General features: G+C 40.0%; 1 protein-coding gene across 1 annotated transcript in view; it reads left to right on the forward strand.

Moving 5' to 3' along the window:
* Positions 1-10,886: 10,886 nt before the first annotated feature.
* The window catches only part of LOC307134786 (laminin subunit alpha-2-like), a gene marked incomplete at both ends in the record, with an annotated part of 100,668 nt that continues 94,708 nt past the window's right edge, over positions 10,887-16,846 (forward strand). Inside the window, 2 exons of the mRNA XM_079830783.1 lie at positions 10,887-10,986; positions 11,079-11,249. Coding sequence (XP_079686909.1) covers positions 10,887-10,986; positions 11,079-11,249 — 271 coding nt within the window. The remainder of the gene's footprint in view (positions 10,987-11,078; positions 11,250-16,846) is intronic.

Genomic DNA, 16,846 nt, shown 5'->3' on the forward strand with positions numbered 1-16,846 from the left:
TCTTTTATTTGGGTTTGTTTCTCCTTTCCTTGTTGGTTGGAGCAAAAGAGTGTAACCAGACACATTATCAATAAATAAATATAAATAGATCACTGCTATGAGATGAATGGGAGAAATCCAACCATAAACCCGCCCACCAATCCTTCCGTCCATCCATCTATCCATCCACCCTCCATCCACCCATCCATCCATCTATCCATCCACCCTCCATCCACCCACCTACCCATCCATCCATCCATCTATCCCCCCAACCACCCACCCATCCTTCCGTCTGTCCATCCACCTATCCAACCACTCATCCACCCATCCATCCACCCACCCACCCACCCCCCATCCATCCATCTATCATCCATCCATCCGTCTGTCCATCCACCCATCCAACCACCCACCGACCCATCCATCCATCCATCCACCCACCCATCCTTCCGTCTGTCCATCCACCCATCCAACCACCCACCGACCCATCCATCCATCCATCCATCCATCCATCCATCCATCAATCCATCCCTCCATCCACCCACTCATCCTTCCGTCTGTCCATCCAACCTCCATCCACCCACCCACCCACCCATCCTTCCATCCACCCATCCATCTATCCATCCACCCTTCATCCACCCACCTACCCATCCATCCATCCATCTATCCCCCAACCACCCACCCATCCTTCCGTCTGTCCATCCACCCACCCACCCATCCAACCACCCATCCATCCATCCATCCATCCATCTATCATCCATCCATCCATCCATCCATCCATCCGTCTGTCCATCCACCCATCCACCCACCCATCCTTCCGTCTGTCCATCCACCCACCCATCCAACCACCCATCCATCCATCCATCCATCCGTCTGTCCATCCATCCATCTATCATCCATCCATCCATCCATCCATCCGTCTGTCCATCCACCCATCCACCCACCCATCCTTCCGTCTGTCCATCCATCCATCTAACCACCCACCGACCCATCCATCCATCCATCCCTCCATCCACCCACCCATCCTTCCGTTTGTCCATCCACCCATCCATCCGCCCATCCATCCATCTTCCACGCCAGGTGCCCTTTCACATCAGGAAAAAACTATGCAAAAAAAACCTATTTGTTGAATGCAAATAATAAAACACAACTGGCCATATAACTTTATGAAAAGCAAAAATAAATTCAACTTTGTAAAGAGCCTAAAAAAGCAAACTCTTGTTGGACACTTTGCATAGGCAGTCCCTTCCTGTCTGAGTGGGCAGTTCTTGGAATTAGCCCTAATGTGGACCAGACGTCATTCTGATAGTCAAAAGCCACTAGTTACAGCTAGAATCACACAGAACACACACACACACACACACACACACACACACACACACACACACACACACACACACACACACACACACACACACACACACACACACACACACACACACACACACACACACACACACACACACACACACACACACACACACACACACACACACAGTCAGTGTTGGGCAGCAGCAGAACAGGGTGTTCTGATGGCCATTTCAGCTCTGCTTATGTCCTGTTCATAATGAAATCAAAATAGATCTCTCTCTCTCTCTCTCTCTCTCTCTCTCTCTCTCTCTCTCTCGCTGTGTGTGTGTGTGTGTGACTTCCATCTTTGTTTCGTGTCATGCTGTACAACACATCACTATGTTTCCATGGTGACAAAATGCGGAATAGCACTTAAAGATGAACGACTTCCTTAATAGAGGATAATGACACTTGTCATTTGCAATTACCCGTGCTTTTATTCCCTTTTTACTTCCTTTCTTTGATTTATTCATTGCTTGTTCATTATTATGAAGCAGGCTTGCACTGGTTCTGTTGGCTTTGGAGACAAACACACACACACACACACACACACACACACACACACACACACACACACACACACACCACACATACAAACACACACAGTTTGCTTCTTTCAGTTCCAGGTGTCATTCCCATCATCTGAAGGCCGGATCTTGTTTGTAGTCTTTCAGTGTGATGCACAGGGTTTTTCCCGATGTTTCCCAGCTCATCCGGAGGCGTCGTGTGCATTATTTCTGCAGGGATTGTTGGTGTTATGTGAAACATTTGTGCATCTGAACCGACAGCACAGCATGATCAGAAATGCACAGAGAGGACGAGGAGTGAGCGATGGAGAATGAAAGGCACGTCTCTCGGCTGTGAGGCCTGCAGACGGCTTACGGCTCCCGACGCCATGAAAGAATAATTAGTTTTGTCAAGCTGAATGAAGGATCAGCCGTATCAGGATATGAATGAAGAAGGAATGAGCGCTGATATCGATCCGACCCGACTCTTGAGAGAGAGAAAGAGCTGTGGTCCTCTCCGCTCAGCTCCGTTCCCAGCGCCATAAACGCTCTCAGAAACATGACAAGTCTTTTAGAATCATTTCATCTGGCTTGATAATTGTATTCTTTCAGGAGCTCAAGTGTCATTTGAACAGCGTTTCCAGTGTTCTTACATCCTGCATTTTCCCTTTTCAAGGCATATGTGTTCAGATGTGCTAAAGGTCAACACGTCTGAGACAGCCATGTCATGTTTTTGCTAGCGGTAATTAGATAATAGACATCAACAGCTGTCAGCATTGGGCAAAATTCATGAGTCAAGAACCAGTTTAAATGCATTTGGTACACACGTGCCCCGTACCGGCAGTCCTGTAAGAAGTATTGCTGTTGTAATACTTTAAAATTGTATTTAACTGTAAAGATACAGTACTAATTTTTATAGCTGTCTTGATTTCTTAAAGCTTAAAGGAACACGCCGACTTTTTGGGACTAGCTTATTCCCCGCATCCCCCAGAGTTAGATAAGTCCATGCATACCATTCCCATCTCTATGCGTGCCATAACTCTGTCTGACGCACACACCGCTAGCCTAGCTTAGCATAAAGACTGGAGGTAAACGGCTCCACCTAGCCTAGCTTAGCACAAAGACTGGAGGTAAATGGCTCCAGCTAGCCTACTGCTCAATAAGTGACAAAATAAGGTGCAATGATATTACACAGCGCCTGAAAATAGGCTAACTTCTGTAAATATAACAACCTCCTTACACAGAGGGGACTATTTTCAGGCACTGTGTAATATAATTGCGCCGCTGAACTCATGGGATGGCTCAAAGTTCCTTGATTATTACGCAGGAATGAGAGTATAGTTCCTAGCCATATCAGCCTAGAAAATCACAACTTTTAATTTTCCATCGGTCTTTGAACACGAAGTAACTGTACATCCTCAGGACACATCACAACATGTAAATAGGAAAATGTTGCCGTTATTTTGTCACTTATTGAGCAGTAGGCTAGCTGGAGCCATTTACCTCCAGTCTTTGTGCTAAGCTAGGCTAGCGGTGGGTGCATCAGAGTTATGGCACGCACGGAGATGAGAATGGTATATATGGAATTATCTAACTCTGGGGGATAAGCTAAAGTCCCAAAAGTTGGTGTGTTCCTTTAAATTCTTAAATTCCCAAATGCACTTTAAAGTGACTCAAACTCACAGCAGATGCAGAGTTTGTGTAGTTACTACGAACCGAGCCAATCTCAGACACAGAAAACACAAACACATCTGATAAATACACCCTAGAAACGTTTGACATTTTAATCCTGTATAGTGTTATTATAAATGTCCAATTTCCTTAAAGGTCCTGTTCTTCGTGATCCCATTGTTCAAACTTTAGTTAGTGTGTAATGTTGCTGCTAGAGCATAAATAATACCTGTAAAATGATAAAGCTCAAAGTTCAATGCCAAGCGAGATATTTTATTTAACAGAAGTTCCCTTTCAAAGCCTACAGCGAACGGCTGGTTAGGACTACATCCTGGTATTTCCTGCTTTAATTACGTCAGTAGAGCAGTAGAACAGACTAACCTCCGCCCACAAGAAAACGCGAAAAAAGGGGGCGTGGTCTTGTTGCTGTCCCACGTGGAGAAGAAGAGGACGTCGCGTGGAGAAAAGGAAGTGCTGCGTTTCAGTGTGTTTGTCGCCATGTCGTCGAGACGCTGTTATTTTCATCCCGGAGTCAAATCACCTTTGTTTGGCTTTCCCAGGGACGCTGTAGAGATTATTAAGCGCGTATATTTCTCCCGTTAAGAGGCGTGACCTTTCCACGTGCGCTAAGCTGCTGTCGAATCACAACACAGGACCGTGCTACGTTCGCTAAGCTGCTGTCAAATCGCAACACGGGAACCGCTGACACAATCAGAACTCGTTACGTGTTTCTGAAGGAGGGACTTCATAGAATAAAGGAAGTCTTCAGTCGTTTGTAGGACAGTGAAAACAGCGGTGTACAGATAAGTAAATTGTGTTAAAAATACAGTTTTTTTTTACACGCGAAACATGAACACATGTTATATTGCACACTGTAAACACAATCAAAGCTTCAAAAAAACACGAAGAACGGGACCTTTAATGTTAATAGTATGGTGTTCCTCAAACACTCGTTCAAACATCTGAACACCTGCTGTTAACAAGCAGAAAAATTCAGTTCAACGCAATTCTGTTCAACAATATGCACTTAGGATGGGATTTTAAGCCTGATAACTACTTATATGCTGACCTTGTGACAACTTGACTCGGTCTTCCCTCTTTATATAATTCCTGACATCATTTTTTGACAAAATGACCAAATTTGGAGCACTAGTTTTGCATTAAAATGTCTTTGCTATTGCTAAACAACACAATTTTGGTTCCCAAGTTGACGAGTGTTGCACCCTCAGTAAATATCATAATCACTGTGGAATATGTTTTGAATGTTGAATATTCTATCACATAAAGTCAATGGGAGATTTTCAAAAGAATAAAAATGTACTGTAAGTTTAGCACTTGAATGTGTGAGGAACATCAGTAAAGACACTAAACCAGAAGATGAATTGGCTCGTTAAGCTCCAGTTTCAGAAACATCCAAGCTGGAAGTTGTTAATGCTTCCTGGGAAAATGTCCTTGTTATGCTTTAAAAATGTGTCCCATATTGAGCGTGATATCCATTTGATTGTGGACATTCCTGAGGCAGCTGCTTAAGCTCTGATGTGTTTGGATGAAGCGCGGTGTGAAAAGACTTTATCCCTGCAACTAAACAGCAGAACCAGCTCGAGCATCCAGAGATTTCACTGTAAAGAGCACGGGAGAGTTTAAGTGATTGGGACAGAGAGGAGAACCTTGCTTTTGTCCAGCTCGCATGGAACATCTGTCGGAGCAGCTGAGACTGATTTCAGGAGATCAAGTGCTCTTTGATTCAGACCGACTGTGCACACTCTGTTCTACACTACACACAACAGAAAACCCAGTGTAATGTTGCTGGTTTCAAGATTTAAACCATGCTCTCCATTCATGCCTTGGTCTCCAACCCTGATCCTTATACACTATATTGCCAAAAGTTTTGGGACGCCTGCCTCTACATGCACATTTAATGCCATCCCATTCTTATGGAGTCGGCCACCCTTTGCATCTCTAACAGCTTCAGCTCTACTGGGAAGGCTTTCCTCAAGGTTTAGGAGTGTGTTTATGGGGATTCTTCTAGAAGCGCATTAGTGATGTTGGACGAGAAGGCCTGGCTCTCAGTCTCCGCTCTAATTCATCCCAAAGCTGTTCTATCGGGTTGAGGTCAGGACTCAAGTTCCTCCACACCAAACTGGCTCATCCATGCCTTTATGGAGACGCTTTGTGCACTGGTCAGTCATGCTGGGACAGGAAGGGGCCGTCCCCAAACTGTTCACACAAAGTTGGGAGCATGAAATTGTCTAAAATGTCTTGGTGTGTTCCTTTAACTTAAGGCCAAGAGCAACCCGAGAGCAACCCATTCTTTCACTAATGTTTGTAGAAGTCAATGGAAGTGATTGCAACACTTAAATTTTATGATTTGGAGGGGCGTCCCAATACTTTTGGCAATATAGTGTATTTCAGGGTGTGTGCCGCATACTGCTCAGTGTACAGTAAATACAGTTTTTTTATTTTTATTATTATGTAAAATTTGGAAATAACATACTACTATACTATACTACTATATATACGGCTCCACTATTATGACAAAAAAAATCATAATTGTTGATTATTTCCCTTGATATTGTAATTGCGATAATGTTGATTAATAAAATAGACATGTTTAAAAGCAGTAATATTGCCAGACTTAATGTTCAAAAGCGACTTATATAATGCAATTAACGTTAAAGCTACACTGTGTGATATTTTCCCCCATCTAGTGGTGAAAAGGTATATGACCATCCAGAGAATTTTAGTTTCTGTTCCTCTCAATTCTGATTTCGTTTTAACTCCTACGGTGGCCGATTTAGTCCAAGATTAACATGGCTTCCAGTTCGACCTCGTCCACACGGTGCCATCGAGTGTTAATACGCGAAAGGCGAAGCTTGAATTTACGGGTATGTCCCTCTTTGGCTAATGTACTTTCAAGCTTTCCTATAGCTCAAACAGTAGAGCATGGCGCTAGCAACGCCAAGGTCATGGGTTCGATTCCCAGGGAAAGCAAGAATTGACAAAAATGTAAAATGTGTGCCTTGAATGCAATGTAAGTCGCTTTGGATAAAAGCGTCTGCCAAATGCATAAATGTAAATGTAAGATGGAGGAGCAACATGGCGACCCCCATTCAAACCCCTCACCCGTATGTATTTTCAATGGCATATTATAAACTTACGAGAATACTTTATTACTTGAAAGAAGTAAATATACATTAATGAGCACATATATTTTTGAAAGAACTAAGTGATTTTAGCTAAGAATAAACTAAAAAAGTTACACAGTGTAGCTTTAAGCACACAAAACATATGCAAAGTGCACACATTTGGATTTGTGCCGAATGAGAGAGTCACGTGAGCCCACATTAATTTCCGACTGTAATGGGTATTCTGGGTTTGTGTTCTCAGTATCATGTGTCAGTTCTGTGTCTCAGGGTATGCTTACATGACAACGATGTACTAAAAACAGCTGTGTTATGCACGCCATGTCAGTAGTTGGCGATGTCACTTTGTCAAAAAACACCCGCGAACATGTGCATGACGTGACCGTTTTCACAAGTTCACCTTTTGTTGTTTACATGGAGACGGTAAAGGCATTCGTTTTCAAAACCTGAGGCCCCCCAAAACGCTGTTGTTGTGTAAATGAACGGCCAAAATGCATAAAACGTTTTCCGTTTTCAGTTGAAAATGTTTTTGTGTAAACAAATCCTCAGTTTTCAGTCAGTTCCCTGTGTTTCAGTTGGGTTACTCATTGTTGGATTATTGTTGGCACCTGTTGTTCATTCAGTTGATTGGTTTGTTCAGTGTATTTCAGCCCTTCAGTTTCCTTCAGTTCTTCAGTTCTTCAAACAAAAACATTTTAGGAAAATCAATTTATGAAGTCATTTTATGTGATGTTCTCTCAAATTCTTCAGTTGTATTGACAAATCAGCATTCAAGATGACTTTGGGAAATGAGTGAAAATGTTACTAGAGAAAGAAAACGGTAGAAGTGGAGGAAATGAGTCAAAAGTCTATTTAGAAATGCCCCATTTGGTTTTTTTTGTTTTGTTTTTTTTGCTTGACAAAATGGCACTCAAACCAATCCATTAATCTTAAATTGGGTTTTCTAAGTAAAAAAGGCATAGTACAGATTACTAGATTTCTACAATTAAGTTAAGACATTAAGTAAAGCTAACTCAAACATGTTAGTTAGAATCACTGTTGGATTTTACAGTGCGTAAACAATGTTTTTCTGATTTACTGTCTTTGAATTGCAATAATAATTGTAGTAAGCTTCTATGCTATTCTGAATTACGTTTACATAAACTACTAAAACCCAGACTCTCTCAAGAGGATTTGAACATGAGCTGAAGTGACGTCATGTTGCTTCATATTGTCTAAATCTGAATCTTGTGAAATCCCGGGAAATGTGGGATACTAAGAGAGTATTAATTACAGAAACGAGGACAGGAAAAGCAGCTCTCACAAAGCAGGATCAGCTCTAGTTTCATAGTTCAACTGTTGCTGTGTTATTTTGATGAAGGATGTGTTTGATGAAACAAGACGCATTAAATCTGCAGCTTTAAAGTCTCTCGTTACTGAAATTCTTCTTTTGTTTCAAAACATCCACAAGTTTGTTCCCATAGTTCATTTCCGCAGAACGTTTGGCAGTCAGAGACTGAATCAAAGTCTCCTCTATAGACACTCATCTGAGCAAGCAAGTTGAATAATCAGGGTGAAGCAGGAACAAAAGCATTTTCGGCCTAAAGGAAAAAACCTAAAGTCGTTTTTTGACCGAAACGTTTTGGAGTGCAGAAATCATTGATGAACCAGTGATGTTAACATGTCTTCACGTGCTGTTGGAAATGTCCTACTTCCCACATCTGAAGTCATAATTCTCGTGTATGAATTCTGAAATTTGAGTTATTTTGACATTTATCCATTTAAACACATCACAAGAGTGCAATGTAAGCGATGACCCTATTCGGACGGTAATTGTTTCTCTAGGGTTCGTAAGGTGTTATCCTCATGGTCAGGGGCTAGTCTGTGATTTTTCAGAATGTCAGTATTTTTCTCCCACCGCCCGCGTAAAAATACCCGGCTGAATTACCTACTGTTTTTTGACAAACAGGTCGTGTGGTCATTTAACTGCCGTCTGAATCCATATCTCTGAGTTTAAGACTATATCACTTCAAAATTCACTGTTTATATCCTTTTTGACCCCTGCGGAGCACCGTACGGTTGCACTTCGCTGTAATTTGGATGCATTTTAAATATCTAGCCTACACTTTTATTACTGAAATGCCGGAAAGTATTTACAGGAATAATCCTTTATTACCGCTCAAAAGAGAAAAACATTTGAAATGGGCCGTTATTACGGCAGTAATTAATGTTATATCCGTTAAATTAGCAACATTATGGTCACCTCATGTAAATTAGAGGCTGTATTAACTTATTTCCACTCATTTCCACATTTTTTAAACAGGAGATTTAAATAATTAATTATTTCCTATTATAAATTTAAATATGAATGTATTCTTTTTTTCCAAGCTGACATTTTATTTACAGCAGACAATCATTCGACTGACTACGTGAGTGCATTCCCAGGCTCGTATGATCACAAAACTCACTCCTCCACTGTGTGAATAAATCGGCATCCGAATGCATGAGTTTTATCATGAGGTGGCATGTACATTTATTTTTACGGACGTCCACATGAGGAAAATGTACCGTCTGAATAGGGCTAATGACGTACATCTGAGTGAATGAGACAGAGGGAAGTTAGCGAAGGAAGGGTATAAAAAATTGGGCTATGTTCGGAATCAACCCTACCCTTAAATAGGGCACTATTTGAGGGGACAGCAATATGTAGTGGTGTCCGAAAACATAGTGGACGACGTTATCAAGTGCACTCATTCAATCCCATAGTGTACAGCTAGAGAATACCGATGTGGCTACAGCGCAATATCATTACAGGTATAAATTCATTTTTAATTGATTATTAAGTTTAATTAAGGTTTAATTAAAGGGGCGTTCACCACAGTTGAATAAGAATCAATATCAAGTCTATAAAACACGTCAAAGCCCTTAATCACCCCTCGAGTAGGGTTTACGTTCGTGATCCTTAGGGTCAGATAGACCCCAAACATTTACAGAGCGATTGCATAAGGAAATATACATTTTTTGCATGGAAAACTACATATCATTTTTTTTATTTACTTCTCAACTTTACATTTATCCTGTGTTTTTGTGGATATTTGGTAGTTTTTTACCTATTTACTGCACAATTACTTAACTAGGCCATAAATTGGCTCATTAAAAAAAATGTTTTTTATGACAAAATCACTTAAATGATGATCTTAATTAAATCTAAATTGTTTTTGGACATTGCTCTATGTGTTAGGGATAGAATACTGTCATATGCAGGTTTGTGGAAAAACCTTAGGAATAATAGTTAAAGAAAGAAAGTGCAATGACCACATATATCCAGCAGAGGGCCATAGGGAACTTAATTTTCACTTCGTTGATTTTGTGTGTGTGTGTGTGTTAGAGAGAGAGAGAGAGAGAGAGAGAGAGAGAGAGAGAGAGAGAGAGAGAGAGAGAGAGAGAGAGAGAGAGAGAGAGAGAGAGATAGAAAGTTCGTTCCACTTTGTGTTTATGTTCTAGGACCAGACCTTGATTTAAATAAAGACATTTTCAGATTTATACTGGATTTATTTTTTTAAAAAAAAGACAAACAAATAAAAAATATATATATATTTTACATTTTTCCATTCATTACCAAAATCTAAAAAATGCCCCAGACACCTGTGTGTGTGTGTGTGTGTGTGTGTGTGTGTGTGTGTGTGTGTGTGTGTGTGTGTGTGTGTGTGTGTGAGAGAGTGAACATGCTTGTTCCATGTTGCATTTGTGCTCTTCAATAGCTCTTCTATTTTTCAGATTTATGCCAGTTTTGTTGATTTTATTTGCCAATTTCTATACAAATGCGCTCTGTTGCAGTCACACACGTGTGTGTTTGTGCGCGGATGTGCGTGTGTGTGTGTGTGTGTGTATATGAGATAGAAAGTTTGTTCCACTTTGTGTTTATGCTCTAGGACCAGACCTTGATTTAAATGTAGACATTTTCAGATTTATTTTGGATTTTGTTTTATTTTTGTGACAAAAATAGTGAAAAGAAAATGATTATTTTTTGTGCATGTTTAGAGAGATTATGTAGGAAAAGTCACAGAGTCTCATACCCCTGAGATGAAGGGAACACTTTTTAAAAATGAAGGAAAAGTCCAGTGGGGTCAGCTGGACCCCAAGGGGTGATTAAGGGTTAAACGACATACACACATTTTAGACATTATTGACACTGTTTGCAATCGTAATGCTAACCCAGACAGCAACATAGTGTCGGCCCAGATCTGGGCCACATCGGGTCATGTGGGCGCCACACGTATCCAGCCAGCTACATTGCTGTCCAGGAAGACCCAAACCGATGGTCAAAGTTAAGCTCTGGCTATATGTGGTTCTCTTCACAGGTGTTTTATTTTGTGATCTGTGAGTGTTTTTGCTGTTGAGTCGTCTGTAGAAGTGATCGTAACAGCTAACGGTGTGTGTGCTGTGTGTACAGGTCTTTTCCCAGCTGTGCTGAACCTGGCCTCCATGGCAGAGATCAAGGCCAACGCCACGTGTGGGGAAACAGGACCACAGATGTACTGCAAACTAGTGGAGCACGTACCTGGACGGCCCGTGAACAACCCTCAGTGTAGGACCTGCGACCTGAAGAGTGTTAATGATCTCGGTACAGAATACACACACACACACACACATAAACACACACACACTGCTCTCATGCTGTGCATAATCCATTTGATACGCTCTAATCAAAGGCTGTTTCTGCTCATAAATCACTGCATTCCACGATCACGTGGCACAGTCGCTCATGTAACACACATGTGCTCTGTATTCTTCACTTCACAGGCAAAAAAGAGTAAGAAGTGTGTTTTTAAAGGATTAGTTCACTTTTAAATACACTTTTGCTGATGATTTACTCACCCCCATGTCATCCAATATGACACGATCGTCTCTGAGCTCCGCCATAACTTCCGCTGAGTGAGGTCAAAATACGATCGTGGTCATAGATGTATATGTAGATGCCTCATTAGCGCTTGTACGGATCAGTAGAATGAGGCATCTACGATTGATATATCTATGACCGCGCTCGTATTTTGACCTCACTTAGCGGAAGTTATGGCGGAGCTCAGAGATGATCACGTTCGTCTGATAAGAGGTAAAATAATAGCATAAATACTGCTGGGTTTCTTGCAGAAACAGATGGTTTGGCTAGATAAGACCCTTATTCATCATCTGGTGTCGTTTAAAGCTGCACTGAAACTGTCATTTGGACCTTGAACCGTTTGGAGCCCATTGAAGTCCATTATATGGAGAAAAACCCTGGACTGTTTTCATCCAAAACCTTAATTTCTTTTCGACTGCAGAAAGAAAGACATGGACATCTTGGATGACATGGGGGTGAGTGAACTATCAGCAAAAGTTTATTTAAAAGTGAACTAATCCTTTAAAAGCAATGTCTGATTCATAGACAAAAATGAGTCCGAAAAGTTCATTCACAGACCAGACTGAATCGGTCAGGGGTGCATTTCCTAAAAGCAACTGTGGTCAGGGTGCCAGATCTCCTCTGGCCAACGAACAAACAGTGTGTGATTATGTTTCAGGCAGCGTTACAGGTCAGATTGGATCAGAACATTCATGTTTATCAGGTTCCATCTGGTTGAAGATCGGAGTCATCACGCCGGAGACGGGTCTGTTGAGGATCAGTGCCACTGGATGTCGTGTCGAGATCCAGTTAGTCAGCCGGATTCGGGCCGTATCCAGATCAGATGGTGGACCATCCAGTTAGTCTCTGCTGACCCTTCAGGGATGCATCGGTCATGTCTGGGCGCAGGTCCACCATCTGATCTGGATCCGGCCCGTATCCGGCTGACTACAGTAACTTCGCACTGCAAAAAATGCTCTTCTTACTTAGTATTTTTGTCTTGTTTCTAGTCTAAATATCTAAAAATTCTTAAATCAAGATGCATATAAATAATATATAAAAATATATAAAATCTAAATGAAGCAAGTTTTTGATTAAAACAAGCAACATTTTCTGCCAATAGGGTGAGAAAAATAATATTGTTTCTGATTAAAATCTTGTTTCTTGTTTCTGTCCCAAACAGAAATAAGAATATTTTTCTCTCCCCATTGGCAGATAATTTTGCTTGTTTTAAGCAAAAACTCACTTAATTTAGATTTTTTTTCCCCACGAAACAAGAAAAAATATCTTATGTCATTTTACTTTTCTACACTCTAAAAAAAAAGGTTCTATATGGCACCAAAAATGGTTCTTGGCTCGTAATCATAGGGCAACCTTTTTTAGTGCTATATAGCACCAATTTTGGTGCTTCAGTGGTTCTTCACCAGTTCTTTGACTAAGGTGCTATATAGAACCTCTGAAGAACCTCTGAAGAACCACTGAAGCACCAAAATTGGTGCTATATAGCACTAAAAAAGGTTGCCCTATGATTACGAGCCAAGAACCATTTTTGGCCCCATATAGAGCCTTTTTTTTTAGAGTGTAGTATATGCATCTTGATTTAAGAATTTTTTTATATTTGAACTGGAAACAAGAAAAAAATACTAAATAAGAAGAGCATTTTTTGCAGTGCGGGATAAACAGAGAGACTAACGTGTACATCAGGTGTTATGGGAAGTGTTCCCAGTTCTGGCAGACCTAGTTAATACAGCCTAACAATCACTGAACTTATTCGAATAATATAAATTGATAATGTTCTGTGTGTATGCCATAGTAAAGAGATGTGTCTGCTTCCCAAACAATGCTAGGAAGACTGTTCCAGAGTTTAGGTGCTAAATAGGAAAAGGATCGATCGCCTGCAGTTGATTTCGATATTCTCCGTATTATCAACTGGCCAGAGTTTTCAGACCAGTGCAGTGTTGACAGAACTGGGCTAATATGGTCACACTTCCTGGTTCTAGTAAGAACTGGAGCTGCTGCGTTTTGGACCAGCTGGAGTTTGTTTATTAAGCGAGTAGGGCAACCACCCAGTAGAGCATTACAATAATCTACAGCTCATGAACGCATCAACTAGCTGTTCAATTTGCATTGAGAGCATGTGCCGTAGTTTAGATATATGTTTAAGATGGAAGAATGCAGTTTTACAGATGCTAGAAACGTGGCTTTCAAATCAAAGATTGGTATCAAAGGAAAATGCGACTATAGTTGCTTTTGGGAAACACACCCCTTTAGCGGTTCTTATTGTACGCCATTGAACCAAGTCTGACTCAAAGCGATCCAAGAACTGATGAGTGAGGTTATGATTGATAGGGAGAAAAATACCTTTAATCAAGCCACATAGCAGAAATAATATGTCCTGGAAATCTTTTGATTCTTCAGTTAGAGGAACTTTCATTTTTAGCAGATCTAGGCAGACAAGCCTCTCACCAAAGTGATTCCAGTTTTTTGTGCATTTTCAAGAACTACAAAAGTAATTCAAATATAAAACTAAATATATGCATCAGTGTATACATCTCTCTCATAGGCACATGGGGGGAAATGTGCATTTAGGCATCATTGAGGTGGTGAGGCTTGGAAAGGCTTACGCATGAGATGACCACCATTAATAACGATGTCTGGAAGAGTCGTGGGAATAATATTTGATAACATCTATTAGTGGCCAGTCATTGTTAATTGTGCCCTGGGGATCAAGACCTCATAGAGCGGTGCAGGGATGACGTCAGATCCCAGACTAATTCACCACCGGAGATTTTCCAATGGGGTTTTTCCATTTCTGTGTAAAATAAAGCCTGTGGCGAACAGAACTTGACTATACTATACGTTTTGTTCAATCACACCCCAAACTGTCTTATCTAGTTACTTATTAAAACATACATTTTCAAAAATGAACAACTGCTTCAAAATTCATGTTTTTGCTATGGGTGTGTAATTTATAGAACAAACCGTCAAATTATAGTAAAGTTATGTTCACTACAGGCTTTATTTTACACAGAAAACAATAGGAAAATCTCAAAGGAACCAGCGGTGAGTTAGTCTGTATTCAGGACTAAAGACCAAAAACACAGTTACTGCTCATATTGATGTATTAAAAATATTAAACACAAGCCTATAGTCATTTATGATAAGTGGGTATGGGAACCGTTTTGTCCCTCATTGTTAAGATAGCTGAAAGGTGACATTTGAGATCAGATTCGAGGTCAGAATTACTTCTCCTTAATTAATGAATAAATGTTGGAATTAGGGAAATCATGCTTTGCACTTTTTTTTTTAAAGAACTTGTTCTTTCAATACATAAAAAAAGAATTTTCTTACTTAGTATTTTTGTCTTGTTTTCCAGTCCAAATATCTAAAAATCCTTAAATCAAGATGCATTTACTAGATGAGTAAAATGACAAGATATTATGTCTTGTTGTTGCTGAAAAAGAAAAAGAAAAAGAAATCTTAATTCAAACAGAGACAAGATTAATTATTAGCTTGTTTTAATCTTTTTTTTTCATCTTGATTTGAGAATTCTTTAGATATTAGGACTGGAAAACAAGACAAAAATACGAAATAAGAAAAGCATGTTTTTAGTTTAGTTAATTCATATTTGGCTCAATTACAAACGATACACATAACACTAAAATGTATATATATTTGGTATTATGTGTACTGTTTGTAATTCATAACAAAGATGAATCATTACTGTCATCATTATCGAAATATAATGTGCATCTATTGCACATCATACCAATTTAGTTTAGTATTGTTGGTTTTGAGTTTTGCTCATGTTCTTGTCTTCAGGTCTTTTATTTTGAAGTTTAGTCATGGTCATTCTTCCTGTTTGCCATGCGCTTCCCTTGTCTATGATTGGTTGTTCTAGTCATGTAGTCATTGGTTCATTGCTTGATTGTTCTCAGGTGTTTTTTGTCTCTCAGTATAACTATCCCTCATCTTCCCATTGTTCCCAGTCTAGCTTTGATGTAGTTGTGTTACTGCTGTTTGGTGCGTTTATGTTTCTTTTCATGTTCAAGTTTAGTCAAGTCATTGTTTATTTTGCATTTAGGTCAAGTTTTGTTAATAAAAGCCGCACATGTGTTCTCAATTCAACTCGCCTTCTGTGAACTTCAGTGACAGCCAAAAGATGTTCGATTAATAGAGGATGGAAATGTCACGGATTGACCGCTTGGCTCAATACAAGGAACACAAACTTCAAAGCTGCATGGTTTGCTGGAAAGTAGAGCAGATGGTGTGTTTGAATATTTAATATTTCTTATTATGCTTAGTGCATGACATCACATGTTGCTAATGTTGCACTCTAAAAAGTGCTGGGTTAAAAACAACCCAAGTTGGGTTGAAAATGGACTAACCCAGCAATTGGGTTGTTTTAAGCAAACATTTAACCCAACTACTGGGTTAAAACAACCCAATCGCTGGGTTAGTCCATTTTCACTTGGGTTGTTTTTAACCCAGCACTTTTTAGAGTGTAGTTTGACAGTAGACCGTGTCGCTTCAAACGTTTGCTGTTTGAGAAGCCCTCTAAATATGAGTGTTTATATAAATTTAACTTCGTCATTTACTTAGTATTTTAAAGCAATGTGAAAAAAACAAGCACTGAATAGTGGCATCTATTGTATTCGTTTTCTTCTTCCGCCATGGGAGTCAATGGCAGCCCATAGAAACGTATGGTAAAAAGAGTCTCTAACTCAATCCCTCTAGCACCACCACCTGTCCAAATTTTCACTTATATTTATGCTAATAACTTTTTAACCGTAAGTGATAGAAACAATTCTTTTTTCCCCCTCTGATTCTTTGGATCCGGGTGATTTGATTGCATTATATGATGGCGAACTGATGGCTGCACCCATTTTCCGTTATGTAAATTATCCCGCCAAAACGCCTACTTTTTCTACGGTTTGCCTGATTTTCATTGAAATCGAACTGGATCATCTTTATGCTTCGTTCACACCAAACACGAATAGAGCGTCAAAATCGCGTCTACCGTGTCTAGTTTGACGCTTGAACATTTTGAATCCATCCACAGCGAATTGGACAAGTGTATAAATCGAGCGTTTGAAGCGAAATAGACGCGCGTTCAAGGTGCTTCAGGAGAAATGTCATTAAAACACCACTCAGCCTATGTTCATTAAAAATATATATTAAACATTAATAGCCACACAAATGTGGTCCAGGCAACTCCTACACTATCTTCACTGCATGTATATTTAAATATCCTAAAAAAATAAAGTTATGAAACTTCTCTTTGGCAGACAACAAATTATAGATTCATGACACCAAAGATCGGCCGTTAGATCCACACAAGA

This window comes from Gobio gobio (assembly GCF_949357685.1).
Source record: "Gobio gobio genome assembly, chromosome: 12".
NCBI lineage: Eukaryota > Metazoa > Chordata > Actinopteri > Cypriniformes > Gobionidae > Gobio > Gobio gobio.